The sequence below is a fragment of the Acipenser ruthenus genome, chromosome 28 (assembly GCF_902713425.1).
Source record: "Acipenser ruthenus chromosome 28, fAciRut3.2 maternal haplotype, whole genome shotgun sequence".
Classification (NCBI taxonomy): Eukaryota; Metazoa; Chordata; class Actinopteri; order Acipenseriformes; family Acipenseridae; genus Acipenser; species Acipenser ruthenus.
The window spans coordinates 6,465,801-6,480,682 of NC_081216.1; the positions used below are offsets into that span (position 1 = coordinate 6,465,801).

Below are 14,882 nucleotides of genomic sequence, written 5' to 3' on the forward strand. Positions count from 1 at the left end.
GTGTTCATGCTGTAGTGGGCGTGGTATGGTATCCAGTCCATGTGGTAAGAAAGTTAATGACAATAAAAATGTCCTTGATATCTATGTAATTTGTCAACAAAGGTGATAAAAAAAAAAAGGATTTCCCGTTTGTGGCATAGATCCCTGAACAGTAGCGTTAATAACAATGTATTGGAATCTGTACATTTGATAGATTATGTAACATATGTTAGCTGGGGTTTTTTTTTTTATTATTATTATTGGTTTTGCTTTGTTCTTTAAATAAAAAAGTTTAGTTTAGTTTATTCACTTTGTGCACACAGGGCCAGCAGATCTCAATAGTGCAGCATAAATACATAGAGACACATTTACTAAGATACAAATAATAATACAAATGCTTTTAAAAAGACCAAATTCCCATTGGGCTTATTTTTTTTTTAGATTCGGTTCATTTTTTAGTATTACTATGCAGGACAGCAGCTATAAGATTGTTACCTTTATTAAAAATGTGCATGGATTAATCTACCGGGTAATCTACTAATGTCCATAAATTAACTGATCAAAAAATTTGAATTGAGTGACAGCCCTAATTTCATTATATACTTTTGTGTGTAAGTGCTTTTTTTTTTTTTTCGTCTTTGTGATGTTAAAACATTATTTGCATATTTTAGGTTTCTTTGCTTACAACATACTAACCAGGGCTGTCGGTATACATCACAATGTAATATAAAAAGAGTGAGTGTGTGTATATGTAGATATAGTTTAAACTTTTAAACGCTGACACCTGCATTGCATTTAAACGGTCATAAAAAATTACCAAAAGCACATCCCTAGTGTTACACAGGAAATACGTGTGCAAACAATACATGCTAGCTACAGTATCTAATGTAAGGTTCATTGTGTGATGTCACACCTTGAATAATACGAAAAAAGATACTACGTAGAGAAAAAATGGTCATAAGTGATTTCATAGTGGGTAACGCAAAAATAAATCTGAAAATAAAAATAGATGTTTTAAAGATTTTCCTACAAAAAATGTGTAAATTAAAGAAATGATGTAAAAAGTCTACGAAGGTTGTAAAATTTGATTGGAATAACTTATATTTTTTTGTTATATATTTTACTGTACTGGCCTGTAGAGGGTGTTTTTTTTTAAGTACACAGAAAAAACAAATGTACTCATTTCAGTTCGGGCAGTCTGCAAGGCTGCTTATTTAAATATCTGTTTATTAAAATGAGGTTTTGGGATTGTTCAGAGAGTTAACAGCTGTACTGTGTATCCTTTAAATCGTTTAATATCTGCTGCACAGCAATTTCCTGCCACTCAACAAATGTCTTGCGCAGATTGCTGGGAAGCCTGCCAGCACTCAACAGAGCTTTCTTTCTGTGTGGATGGATAACAATGCGGGCCGGGGTTCAGCTCAGGACAGACATGATTAACAGAAGAACTTTTAATATTTACAATAAAAATCAAAGTGCTCATTATAAACAGCTGTTGAAATGGCCTGAACAGAAGAGCTGCTGCTGCTGATGTGACAGCACTGAGTGGAGGACGGGTTTGCAGGACTGCCTTAGGAGTTCTTTGTTTCCCTTTGTAGCAGGGCGGTAGAAAGCCCTGCACACGAAACTTTAAGGGACTGTGAAGGCTACTGCCCAGCCGGACCTTAAAGTTTTGTGTTTTTTTCTTCCTTTTATTTTTACTCTCCTCTCCCACTCTCGTTCCTCCTCCGAACACCCACACCGAGTGCAGAGAGCTGCAGGTTTATATGCAGGTGACCATCTCCCGATTCAGCAACAAATTAATCACTTAATTCGGGAGATGGCCACCTTCTGCACAAGGTTTTTAATTACTCCTGGCAGAGGACGAGCGACCAACCTCGCCTCTGCTAGAACACGTTTAAATAAAAACAAAACAATAACATGGCGCTTCACCGTCATATTTATAAAACAATAAATCATAAACAAACAGTAACACGTCGTCATAAATACCATAAATAAATCATAATACAAAAATACAAAATAACACAGGGGCGGAGGGGGTTACCCCGTTCTATAAATAAATAAACAATATATTTAAACAGGAGGGCTTTGCCCTGCCCACTTTTCATGTGCAGGGCTTTCTTACTGCCCTGCTACACCCTTCAATACAAATAATTAAACGTAATAGCTACGGAGATTGAAACCACCAAATGTACTCGGTGTAGTTGGTTGCATACATTTATTCTTGGTATTGTAACGTCTTGAGGGGGCTCGCAGACCCCGCAAGGAAGAGACGTTCCAGTAGTGGGGTGACAGCAGGAGAGCACACCATTGGTGAAGGGACAACTTGGGGCGCGGCCTATGAGGTGATAAAAGGGGGCTCCTCGTTGTCGCGGGGGTGGCAGTTGGACGAGAGTAAAAAGAAACAACACAACAAAAATAAACAAACATTAAAAGATCATTAATTGGTGGAGAAAACAACCTGGAGGTTACAAGGAGTAACGGACGGGAGGGAAGAATATTGGCGGGACGTGACTGGAGAGTGAGAGGGGCAGCGAGACCACTGCTGGAGTAGACCAGAGCGAGAGAGAGGCAACGAGGGGAGAGGCCGGAGGCTGGAGAAGAATCAGAGTAGACTGAGAGGAAATGGCCTCAGTCTTGTGCCTGTGTGTGTGTGTGTGTGTGTGTGTTTGTGTGTGTGTGTTCTCCAACCTCCCTTACCTGACCACTTTCCTGTCCCCTTTTTATTTCTAAATAAATACAGGTCTTGACCCGCCCCAAAATTGATTATTGTCCCTTCGCTTGATTCCACCATCTCGCTAGGACTGAAAATTCTACAGTATGAATATACTGTTGTTAATGGTTATGATCTTGTTGCACATAGGGATACACTGAATCCAAGTTTTAGGGATTCTGACGAATACCGAATCCATCTCAAAAGATTCAGCAAAATACCGAACCGAATACCGAATCTACAAGAAAACTGAAGGAAACTGAAGGAAACTGTTGAATGAAAAACAGACTGGCAGCTACTAACAAGGGACGCTCACAATCTATTGTTTTGAGGCTTCTAGTTCATAGTATTTTTATTACTGAATGTTAATATATCTCTGAATAAGATTTGAAACTTACACAATTTACCACTAGCCCCTCTCCCCCCACAACAGAAACGTCAAAATACAGAACCGTTTACTTGCCCTTTACAAGAAAGGAGAGCTGCACCTTTGCCATAACCCACTATTTTCTTTAATGACATTTCAACCTGTGTCACCTGATCTGAGAGCTATGATTATTTTAATAAAACACAGCAGTTCCCAAATGGTTTAACTTGTATTGGCACATTACAGTAACGTAAATGTAATTTACTAAAGCATATTGTTCAACGTCTTGCACATCTGACAGTTGTAAAGTTACAAAAAATATATATTTCTGTGATTCTTAATTTTTTTTTTTCTCTCAGTATGATCTCAGGAACACGTCTCAGACAAAGCAACAAAGCACAACAGTGTACACCAGTTTGCCATTACTATATATTACAGGTTTACTGCATAACTTTACTCCATGAAAAGTGTGATGTGAATGTGTTGTTGCATACGGGGGTATGTTTGCATTCAGCAGCTGTGTGACGTGTTTAGTGCGTGCCCCACCAGTAATTTAGAGAGTTGAGAGCTGCGACAGAGTTCATCAAATGTGTTCTTGTTATTAAATACAACAGTTACATTCAATACCGGTTTCATGTTTTTTTCGTGTTTAAAGAAGAACTGCACATATTGGAGGGATGTATTAAAATGGAAGTGTGTCTGGGCGGATATAGGATGCGGATTCAGTGTCCCAAGGAGAGTATAGTGTCCTGCCCAGTAATCAGTACAGGACAGCAAGTGTCCCGAGGAGAGTACAGTGTCCTGCCTAGTAATCAGTTTGCTGAGGACAGTACAGGACAGTCTTGTGTCCACATTATAAGAAGACCTTTTACCAGGTGAGCCATTTGGGGACCCCTCTAACAGTCCCCTTTTAACCAAAAGAAAAGTGGTGTTTGTGAAACATCATTTATTTAGCAAAAAAAAAAAAAAGTTTCTTGGCAACGGAGCAGGAGTGTGTCACTGATAATAACTCAGACTGAGGGAGTCGCAGCTCCCCGATGCTTGCCAGGGTGTGCTGGACTGTGAGGCTGTGGGATTATTCTTCTGAAGGGAAACAGCTGTGAGAACGACAACCATGTGGCAAGCAGCAGCACCAGGCTGTCTGCAAGAGCAATTACAGTGAATGGTTATTCCTTATTGTGATTTACCTCCTTAAATAATCACATGGCTCCTTAAAACACGTCTGCAAGGAAAACAGCTAGCAGTCATTTGCAATAATGATGCTTTGGGAATCATTATTGAATCATGTTCAAATTGAAAGACAACAATTATTGTCTTAGTTTAAGTGACTCAGTACTGAGATAAGAATTGTTTGAAAGAAACAAATTACTTTTTCTGTATCCCCTGTTGTCCATATCGTAGCAATTTTGTTTCAATATATTCCCGACTGATATTTTTTCGCACATCATAGGTGAATTAACTATTTTTCAACTTCCACTTCTAAATAACCCAACTGTATAAATGGGTAATTGTATGTAAAAAAAAAAAATAATAATGTGATATCTGTATAATGTGAAATAATGTATAATGTGTATAATGTGAAATAATGTGATATCTTGTTGTAAACATTGTAAGTCGCCCTGGATAAGGACGTCTGCTAAGAAATAAATAATAATAATAATAATAATACTTGGGAATGTTCACCAGGAGAAAGATTGTTTCCTGTGTATCCTGCTCCCTCCTGCAACAATGCTGGTGCTCTGATTGGAATTAGTACAGGAGGGAGCATGATACACAATACTTGGACGAGATCATTGTTTCTCCTGTTGACTGCTCCCAAGTAAATGTTGAGAAATGAATTGCCCGGTTGACCCGTGATGTGTTATTAAAAATGTCAATATGGCAATATAACACTTCGATATGTACAACACGGGACACAGCAAAGGTACATGGAAATCAAACATCTTTTGCAGCATACTCGACTTCGAAATATGCGGCCCAAATAAGTTGTTTGAGACCAAAAAATTTTTAGAAAGATGTACTTGCTTGTTTTTGTATGTACTGTATGTTATTGTATGTTTCTCTTTCTATTTTTCTTAATGATTCATGCCATTGTCCAATATACACTCCAGATTAATAACCAGTGCATGCACATACAGAGGGACCTCATAATCGTGTATTAATCACACAGTATCTTCTAAATATTTATATAAAAATCAACAGTTTATCGGACGGATGAACTGACACAATCAGCGCATGAGTTTAGTCCCTTAAAAAGAATCTCCAAATGATTCAGCTGGGTTTTGAATAAAAGTGATCAATTATACTGCTGTTGGACTAATGTCATACAACATAAGGTTAAAACGCTACCACTTAACAATCCAACCATGTTTGCGCACCTAAATCACATGGTTTTAACACTATTACTACCAAATATGATTCCAATATAAATACAAACAAATGTATATCCTATTCCAGGAAGGAATTAAAACTTTTAAGGAACACAAATCGTGCCATGGTAGTGATCTCACTCATCCACAGCAGTAGTAGTAATATTGGAGTGGGCGTTGCCAAGTTTCCTAGCAATAACTGTGCTGACTTCCTGTTTCTACAACTTCCCACTTTCTCTAGCTTGTCTGTCAAATTCAGACAAGGGTGTAAATAAGTCTTATGAAACACCAGCTTTAAGGATGCTATCATTCAGAAACAGTATAAACAAATTGATATTGAAAATATAAGAATGCCTATTGGCCCTGGACTCTACCTTCTCACATTCGTGGTCCTCTTCCTTCTTGTGGGTCTGTCGGCCCTCTTTCTTGCAGATGGACGGCAGCGTCATGTTACAGGGGCTGTCATTCCAGCGGCCCTCCTAAGCAGCACAAAGAAGACCAGCCACATTGTACACGTTGCTTATCAATTCATGGAATTCAATGCGTAATTCCGTAACAGACAATAGATTTGCATCACACAGTGCTTCAATGTTAAAGTGAACTTGTTTTTATAATAAACATATTGATGCCTGCTTCAGTGTGTAAATTGTAGTTTTGTGGATGGCCTGTTTATTTCAAACAATCTGTAGAATGTTCAAGTAAAATTTTGATTAAAGCATCTTCTTCACATTTATATTCTGCAACATGTCTCACCTTAGTAAGTGTAGCTAACAAAATATATGGCATTCACCTCCATTCTATGTGTAGTTTGTAAAGAAACACCTGTTATAGGAAACATTTATTTTCATTTTGGTACTACACTGCATTAAAGAAATCTCTGTTTACAAGCCGTACTGTCTTGCACTTGGTGGGTGAAGTTGTCCCCACCCCTTCACTGGCTTATGTCCTGTCAATAACCAATAGGCTGCTTCCTCTAATGACTGACATGCTTTCAGCCAGTAACACGACACAAAAGACAGGGCTGAGGTGAGATGACCTAGGAAGTACAAGTGCAAACAGAAACCCCGAAACAAGGCAGAGAATCAAGCAGATCTCATGTTTTAAAATAAAAATACGTGTTATTACGCTATTACATGTGTTTCTTTCAAAACTGCAAGTCAGACCTATTTAGCTAATGGAAGTGCAAAATGTCCAAAAAAATAAAATGTATGGAATTATTTTGTTAGCTATAATTACCTTAAGATATCATAAATCTAGCATCACTGACCAGACTTTTTCCACTTTAGCCATATTGAGAAATAACATTCCTTTTGCACTACTTAGTGTCTGAAGCGCGATGACTTTAGTTTTAAAACAGGCATTGATTGTCAGGGGGATGAACAGCACTGTCATGGTTCTCGAGGGGTCTATTAGGGGATCTAAATACCACCACTGTTTAGATTATTAAAATAGGGCCATTTGGTTACCAAGGTTATGCAAATCTCACAGTACATGCGACTGTATAAATATGTAAATCGGCAGAAAGGTCCTAATTGATTATTTAAATTATGGTGGTATTAAAGTGTAACTTGGTACGGGTGTAAAATATCACAGTTATATTGTCTTTGTTTAGAAAGTACAGCTACACTAGAGTGTAACCACAAATCCCCACCTCCCACAACACAGAACACGGTTCCCCTAAAGTAAGAAATACATCAGTAAGGAATACCACATAAAACCATCGGATGTAAGAAAGACCACTATTGTTTTATGTGGTATTGTTGTATTTTTACAGTGTCGCAGGGGGCAGGTTACTGGTTACACTTTGGTGTACCAGCTGTACTAAGACAGCAGACATGTTTGAGGGCTCTGCTGAGACCAGGGTGATTGAAATATTTTAAAAAAAACAGTCACTAGGATGTTACAAAACAGAACCTCATATACACAGTTAATCATTTAGTTCCAGTATGTAAAAGGAGAATGGTTACCCCCTAACTGCTGGTGCTGAAAGACGAGTTAAGGAATAAAGAACAGCCTACAGATCAAAACACAGACAAGAGAAGCCCTTCATGAACTCTTAGCAGGACGACTCCATTACATGTTTATAGTAAACCAATCATGGAGCTTGGTAGAGTGGCTTTCAATCCAGGGCCTTCGGGGTTAATCACAAAACAGCATTGTTCATGAAACGTTTACAGTATACTGAATACAAAGAGAGCTGTGACAGGGAGTAATAGTAGTGAGACTGTGTGTCTGTGTTGTTGAGAGCCATGACCATGTCGTTTATTGAAGGGGTTCATGGCTAGGACATACATACATAGAGCCTCTGTGATCCTCTGTACTCACAAGCCCCCAGATGGTCACACAGTCCTCCCTGTTGTTGCCAAAGTTGTTGGGCTCAAAGGGGTGCAAATAGGTGAAGTGAACTTGGGTGCCGTCAGACCACTCGAAGTTCATCTGCTGCTTGCCATTGTTCAGACCTATCCACAGCTCATCCACATCTGAGAGAGAGGAATGGCACACAGGGGTCAAACCTGCACACAGTCACAGGGCAGTGTGATAATACAGTAACCTTGTTAAATACCACAGCTGAACCGCGTCCGATTGGGAAATGTCTTCCTCACTCGTTAATGTACTCCAGTACAAGCTATTCCCATGGTTTTGCAGTTTAAAGTAATTGTGGCTAACAAAATAATTCCATAAGTCCTTCCCATTTTCTACTTCAATTATCTAACAATGTCTCAAGAGCACAGTTTTTAAAGAAACTTGTGTTACAGCAAACATGCATTTTCATTTAAAAACAGACATGTGGCACTACACTAGCTAAAAGAAAATTCTCAGTTGTTTGCCTTGTCTTCCAGGAATTGTCACTGCTTTGCTTCCTTGGTCATCAGTTTGTTCTATCTGTTATTGCTTACTGATTTATTTCTTTCGCTAAGAGGAATCATGCTGCGGGAGGGGGGGGGGGGGGGGGGGGTTCCACTCTAGTGTAGCTGTACTTTCTAAACAAAAACAATATAACTGTGAGATTCTACACCTCTACCAAGATGCACTTTAATACTACAATCAATTAAATAATCAAATACAGTCAGCACTCACATATCTGACCCTATAAAATGAGTGTGACGCATATCTGATTATTTCATTTTAGCCCATTCCAACCCTTGTCTGTTTTTTCAGGAAAAACAAAAAAGATACAATGTTAAAATTACATAGCTGAAAGGACTGTGTTTTAAAATAAGTAGGCTTCCATTTAGATGTACTAAAGGTTTAGTTGCTAAAGTACTGTATTTTCAACAGAAGAAGTATTTTAATTCATGATATGATTCTGAAAATATCACTTGCCAAAAGAGACGACACGTGGACTGTAATACAGTTCATACTGTAGCGGGGGGCAGCTGCTTTGCAAGATAATGTGGGTTTGGACCTGTTTATGGACTGGGGAAGGGGAAATAATAAATAATGTGAGTTTGGAAACTGTTTGGTGATCATGTGACTGAGCTGAGACTGCCTGTGTGTGAGTGTGTCACTGAGGGGGGTGGGAGCAGGTCTGACACGCACAGTCAAGGATAGGGAGTGTTGAACCAATGAATGAGGAATGGGAAGGGACTTAGGGGTGTGTGTGTGGAGATGGCAGTCTGTGACAAAGTGGTTAACAGTGTGCAATGCAATGCAATTTATTATTATTATTATTTATGTCTTAGCAGACACCCTTATCCAGGGCGACTTACAATTGTTACAAGATATCACATTATTTTTACATATAATTACATTATTTTTTACATACAATTACCCATTTATAAAGTTGGGTTTTTACTGGAGCAATCTAGGTAAAATACCTTGCTCAAGGGTACAGCAGCAGTGTCCCCCACCTGGGATTGAACCCACGACCCTCCGGTCAAGAGTCCAGAGCCCTAACCACTACTCCACACTGCATCAACAACAGTTTCCAGAACTAAAACGTATCCAAAGTCAGTATTCAAAATTGCAAAATATAGTGCTCGATAAGGCCCTAATGTCACAGTTCACTTGCAAATGAAAATGCACAAAAGCAACTAAAGATCAAAGATTTTTAAAAAAAAATGCATCACAGTATCTAAAACTGTTTAATGATTAACTTCTTTACAATACCGTAGCTTGTCTCGTTCACTTTGTTTTTGCTGCATTTTCATCATGGGAAACTGGAGGAAGCGCTGTGTAACTGCACAATCAAGACAGACTGATTTGGCCAATTATTAAAAAGGCTAAAAACGTACAACATAAGTTGCCTGTAAGCCCGCCCGTCATTGCCGCCGTTGTCCCTCAGCACCAGCACATCTGATCTATAACCCATTCACAAACTTGCTCAGTGAGTACCATGCCAACTCAAAAACGTTTAAAACAAAAGGCAGCAGAAGGGACGTCTAAAGCGGCAGCAAAGTGTTCTAGGGTTGACCTAATGTTCAGGTAAGATAATAATAATAATAATTAGTACTGCAGAAAGGACGAGATTAGACAGAATTAAATTGAATTGTGACAGAACGGGCTTAAAATTGCAATACTTTAAAATGCAATGGTGCAATACACATTCTATCTCCTTTCATGTCTTCAGTGTATCTACATTGCTAATTTATATAAACATTTCAATAACCGTTGTGGTTTTGTAATTCAGTGTTATTCCCCCCCAAAACACCACCGCTAAAAATGAACACACAGTAGGTAGATAATTATTGTTTTGCTGAAATTCATACACCAAAAAAAATAATAATAATTGAGCAAGTAGCTATGACATGGTTCAAATAGCAGCTCTCTGCGTTATGAAACGAGTAGGAGAACAAAACACAATCTTAAGTGCATCGATTTCTGTTTTCATTTATTTTTGTGTAATACATTCTCACTACCTTACGTAGTTCTGCTTTTTTTTTATTTATTTAGTAGTCGCCAATTTGTTTTTTGTTATTTTCTCCCCAATTTAGTAGTGTCCAATTATTATTTTTTTTTTAGCTCAGCTCACCGCTACCACCCCTGCGCTGACTCGGGAGGGACAAAGACGAACGCACGCTGTCCTCCAAAGCGTGTTTTACTGGATGCGCCACTCGGGATCCCCAGTTCTGCTTTATAACTAGTGAAATGTGTGCTTTCACAAAAGGGGTTAGAATGTGTATGCTTAAAAACAGCATGATGTTTTTTCCTGAATTGAGTGTCCAGCAATGCACCATAACAAAACTGTAAATCCTTTGCAACTGTAAATTTCAAGAACTGTGAAACTATATAGTCTCTCAAATGTAAACATCTAACATTATGTATATCCAGCTGTTCATAATTGTGATGCACAGCACTCTCCATTGCCTGACGAAGTTTCTATTTTTTTCTTTTTCAAAGCCGTGTTGTTTGCACATAAGAACATAAGAACATAAGAAAGTTTACAAACGAGAGAAGGCCATTCAGCACATCTTGCTCGTTTGGTTGTTAGTAGCTTATTGATCCCAGAATCTCATCAAGCAGCTTCTTGAAGGATCCCAGGGTGTCAGCTTCAACAACATTACTGGGGAGTTGGTTCCAGACCCTCACAATTCTCTGTGTAAAAAAGTGCCTCCTATTTTCTGTTCTGAATGCCCCTTTATCTAATCTCCATGTGTGACCCCTGGTCCTTGTTTCTTTTTTCAGGTCAAAGAAGTCCCCTGGGTTGACATTGTCTATACCTTTTAGGATTTTGAATGTTTAAATCAGATCGCCGCGTAGTCTTCTTTGTTCAAGACTTTCATTTGCCATGTGTCTGCCCAATTCTGAATGCTATCTAGATCGTTTTGAATGACCTTTGCTGCTGCAACAGTGTTTGCCACTCCTCCTATTTTTGTGTCGTCTGCAAATTTAACGAGTTTGCTTACTATAGCAGAGTCTAAATCATTAATGTACATGTTTTATAACAGTGGTTAGCAAACTACAGTTCCGTAAACACTGCAGACTAAACAACTCATTTGACCACTATCGTTATTAAACTCCAGCCATGGGTAAATCTTCAGCCAGTTTGCCTGAAAATCTATCTTTTTTTAACTTTCCCTTCACTAACATCGCTTATTTGTGCTGTTGTATCACTGTATCTAAGCCTCTATGTCAGTGGTGTGTGACCGAGTTTAGTAAGAAATACCCTGAATATTATGTTTTTTTGCAAATTACTATTTGTATTTTTTCATTATGAAAGTTTACGCTGTTTTTAAATTTGATTTTTTTATACCATTTTATTTTTACAATGGAAAAGTATATTTTATTTTTGTAACAATTAGTGTGTTAATCACTCAGAAAACATTGATTTGTGTTTGTTTGGATTACCGTAAAAATCATTTTATAGGTCGCATCGGCATCAAAGTCGCTCCCCCCTTTTTGAGACTTCAAATTTAGGAAAACACAGTTTGTGTTAAAATAGCTTTTTTACAATATATTTTTCCCTACATGCTCAACACTGATAAATAAAGAAAAATACACTGGTTTAGTTACGAAATAACCCTTGTTTGCAACATTTTATTCCATTAATAGTTTTACAGTATTTTTCTTTTTTAATTAAACTGCTAGAAACTATTCCGTTTTTCAAAATTTCTAAATAATTGGTTCAAGTAAATTTAAATGCACTGTCAAAATACATCAAATATAGATATTGCAGCGATCTGTGCATTTGTGTTTATGTAGTGTATTCCCTGTGTGTTTGCATGCTGTGTGTTATTCCCTCCCTGCTGTATTCCGCCACTGCTTCTTTACCTTTTGTGTGTGTATTCCTGACCATAGACAATAGTTCCAGCTGCACTGGCTTTTACGAATTTGTTATATTAATTCAAATTTAAAAGAAAAGTATTAAACGGTGCTGCTTCATCAATTAAAAAAGCAAAAAAACAATAAACTAAACAGTGCACCATCTAATAACATCTTAGTGTTGCATACAGTGGAGTACAATTACATGATATTTCCAGCTGTAAAAATACATTAATTTTGTTTATCAGAACCACACACATACTTTACAAGTTACAGTATGTTATGTATTAAAGTCATTCAAAGTACGTTTTCTACATCGGGCTATACCACGTTCCTGCACTATCAGCTCGTTTTTCTTTCGCCATATTTAAGTTTGTCTTTCTTTCGTCTCCAGTCACAATGCATTTCGGCAAATTCAACAACACGCCATTTCAAGCCTGTTGTGTAGCATTTCTGTTTTTTGTCTGACGGTCCTACTTTATCCAGTGTAACCAAGCCTCTGGCTCTCGGGTTCGTTGCGCACAAGTTATTTGACCCAACACAGGAATTTTTCTTTTTCAGAGCGTACTTGTGCACTTTTATTCAAACAATAAAATAAACAAACAAAACAAAACAAAACTCCAACCAGGAGTGCTAAACTAAACTTTTTTTTTCCTGGACAAAAATTCAAAAGGCATAATAATAGGAGCATGATATAGACCGCCAAATTCAGATGCTGAGCAAAATAATCTGTTATACAATGACATTAGAAATGCGTGTAGAAAAGGAGAAGCCATACTAATGGGGGATTTCAACTTCCCCCGTATAAAATGGGAGAACCCAATGGGGAGCATGACGGACGAAATTAAATTGGTGGAAATGACAAATGACTGCTTCCTAACGCAATTTGTCAAGGCACCGACTAGAGTGGAGACATGCCTTGATTTAGTCTTTTCAGATAACGAAGACAGAATAACTAAAACAGAGGTCAGAGAGCCATTGGCAAACTCAGACCACAACATGGTCTTATTTGAAGTATTCAAATGAGACCAATTAGACCAATGAGACCAAGTAATGACTAAAGCTAAGGTTTACAATTTTAGAAAAGCAAACTATGAAGGTATGAAACAGAGACTAACAGAAGTAGATTGGAGTAAAATAGAGAAAACATCCACAGAAAAAGGATGGCTATTACTAGAGGCGCAAAACAATTACATCCCAAAAGTAGACAAATCTAAATCTAAAACAAAATGGCCAAAATGGTTTAATAGATCAATTAAAAAAAATATTCAGCGAAAATAGGCACTTTTCAGAGCGTTTAAAAGGGACCAAAAACAAAGTACACAGAAAGAGTACTTGGAACTGCAAACACAAGTCAAAAAGTAAATTAGAAAGGCCAAGAGATAGAAATCAATATTGCTAAGGGGGCTAAAACCAATTCCAACATGTTTTTCCAATATTATAACAGCAAGAGAACATTTAAAGAGGAGGTTAAATGTCTAAGAGACACAAATGGCAAAATCATAGATGAAGGAAAAAAAATAGCAAATATATTAAATGATTACTTTTCACAGGTTTTTACAAAGGAGGACACGGACAACATGACCCACATGTAGACCTGTTCCTATCCAATTTTAAATAACTTTAGCATAACAGAGTGTCACAAAGACGGCCGGAGTGGGTGGTGTCAGACCAGAGCCAGGAAGTAACACACAGAGACTTGGAGTTTTGGTTAAGCTGAGCGCGTGATCGCGCTCAGCATTGAATAATTAACAGAACAGAACAGAAAATAAAAGGTTTTAAACACAAAAACACGGGACACGGCACTATACGCCAAAATAAAGAGACAAACAAAACAGACTAAACAGTGAACAGACAAACGGACAAACACGGTGAGTGAAAACACTAATTACTTTACTTTGCTTTCTTTTCTCCTCTCTCTCCCGTTCTCCACTCACTCGAACACCCAACCCCCAGTGAGTGAAAACATGCAGCTTTTATGCAGTTGTACCGAGATTCGATTGCTAGTCAATCATTCAATTGGAATCTCGGTACAACTGCACGTGAATTAATTAAAGTGCAATTCCCCGTGCTCACATATTATACTTTTTACTTGCACGTGATGTGATGTGCCATCCCCGTGCCTAAATACAAATATACAATTTACACACACGTGAAACACAGACCCGCTTATATCCCGTGTACCAATGCTTATACACCAACATTTACACACAACACGTAACATATAACATACACAGGGGGGGCACTTTGCCACACAGAGGCAGAAGTGTTAAAGGGACTATGCACTCTTAAAATAAACAAATCCTCTGGGCCGGTTTAGATCCTCCCAATAGTACTCAAAGAAATGAAAGAAGTTATTTACAAACCGCTAACCAAGATCAAGCAACAGTCTCTTGACACAGGGGTTGTACCGACAGCCTGGAAAATTGCAAACATAATACCGATCCACAAAAAGGGAGACAAAACCGAACCAGGTAACTACAGACCAATAAGCCTGACTTCTATTATATGTAAACTATAATAAGATCTAAAATGGAAAATTACCTATATGGTAACAATATCCTGGAAGACAGTCAGCACGGTTTTAGGAAAGGGAGATCGTGTCTAACTAACCTGCTTGACTTTTTTGAGGATGCAACATCAACAATGGATAATTGCAAAGCATACGACATGGTTTATTTACATTTCCAGAAAGCTTTTGACAAAGTCCTGCATAAAAGATTAATTCTCAAAATGAACGCAGTAGGGATTC

General features: G+C 38.0%; 1 protein-coding gene across 1 annotated transcript in view; it reads right to left on the minus strand.

The window, feature by feature from the left end:
* Positions 1-14,882, minus strand: part of LOC117435168 (C-type mannose receptor 2-like) — an 87,421-nt gene that overhangs the window by 46,576 nt on the left and 25,963 nt on the right. Inside the window, 2 exon segments of the mRNA XM_059003240.1 lie at positions 5,803-5,907; positions 7,754-7,908. Of these exon segments, the coding sequence (XP_058859223.1) occupies positions 5,803-5,907; positions 7,754-7,908 (260 nt within the window).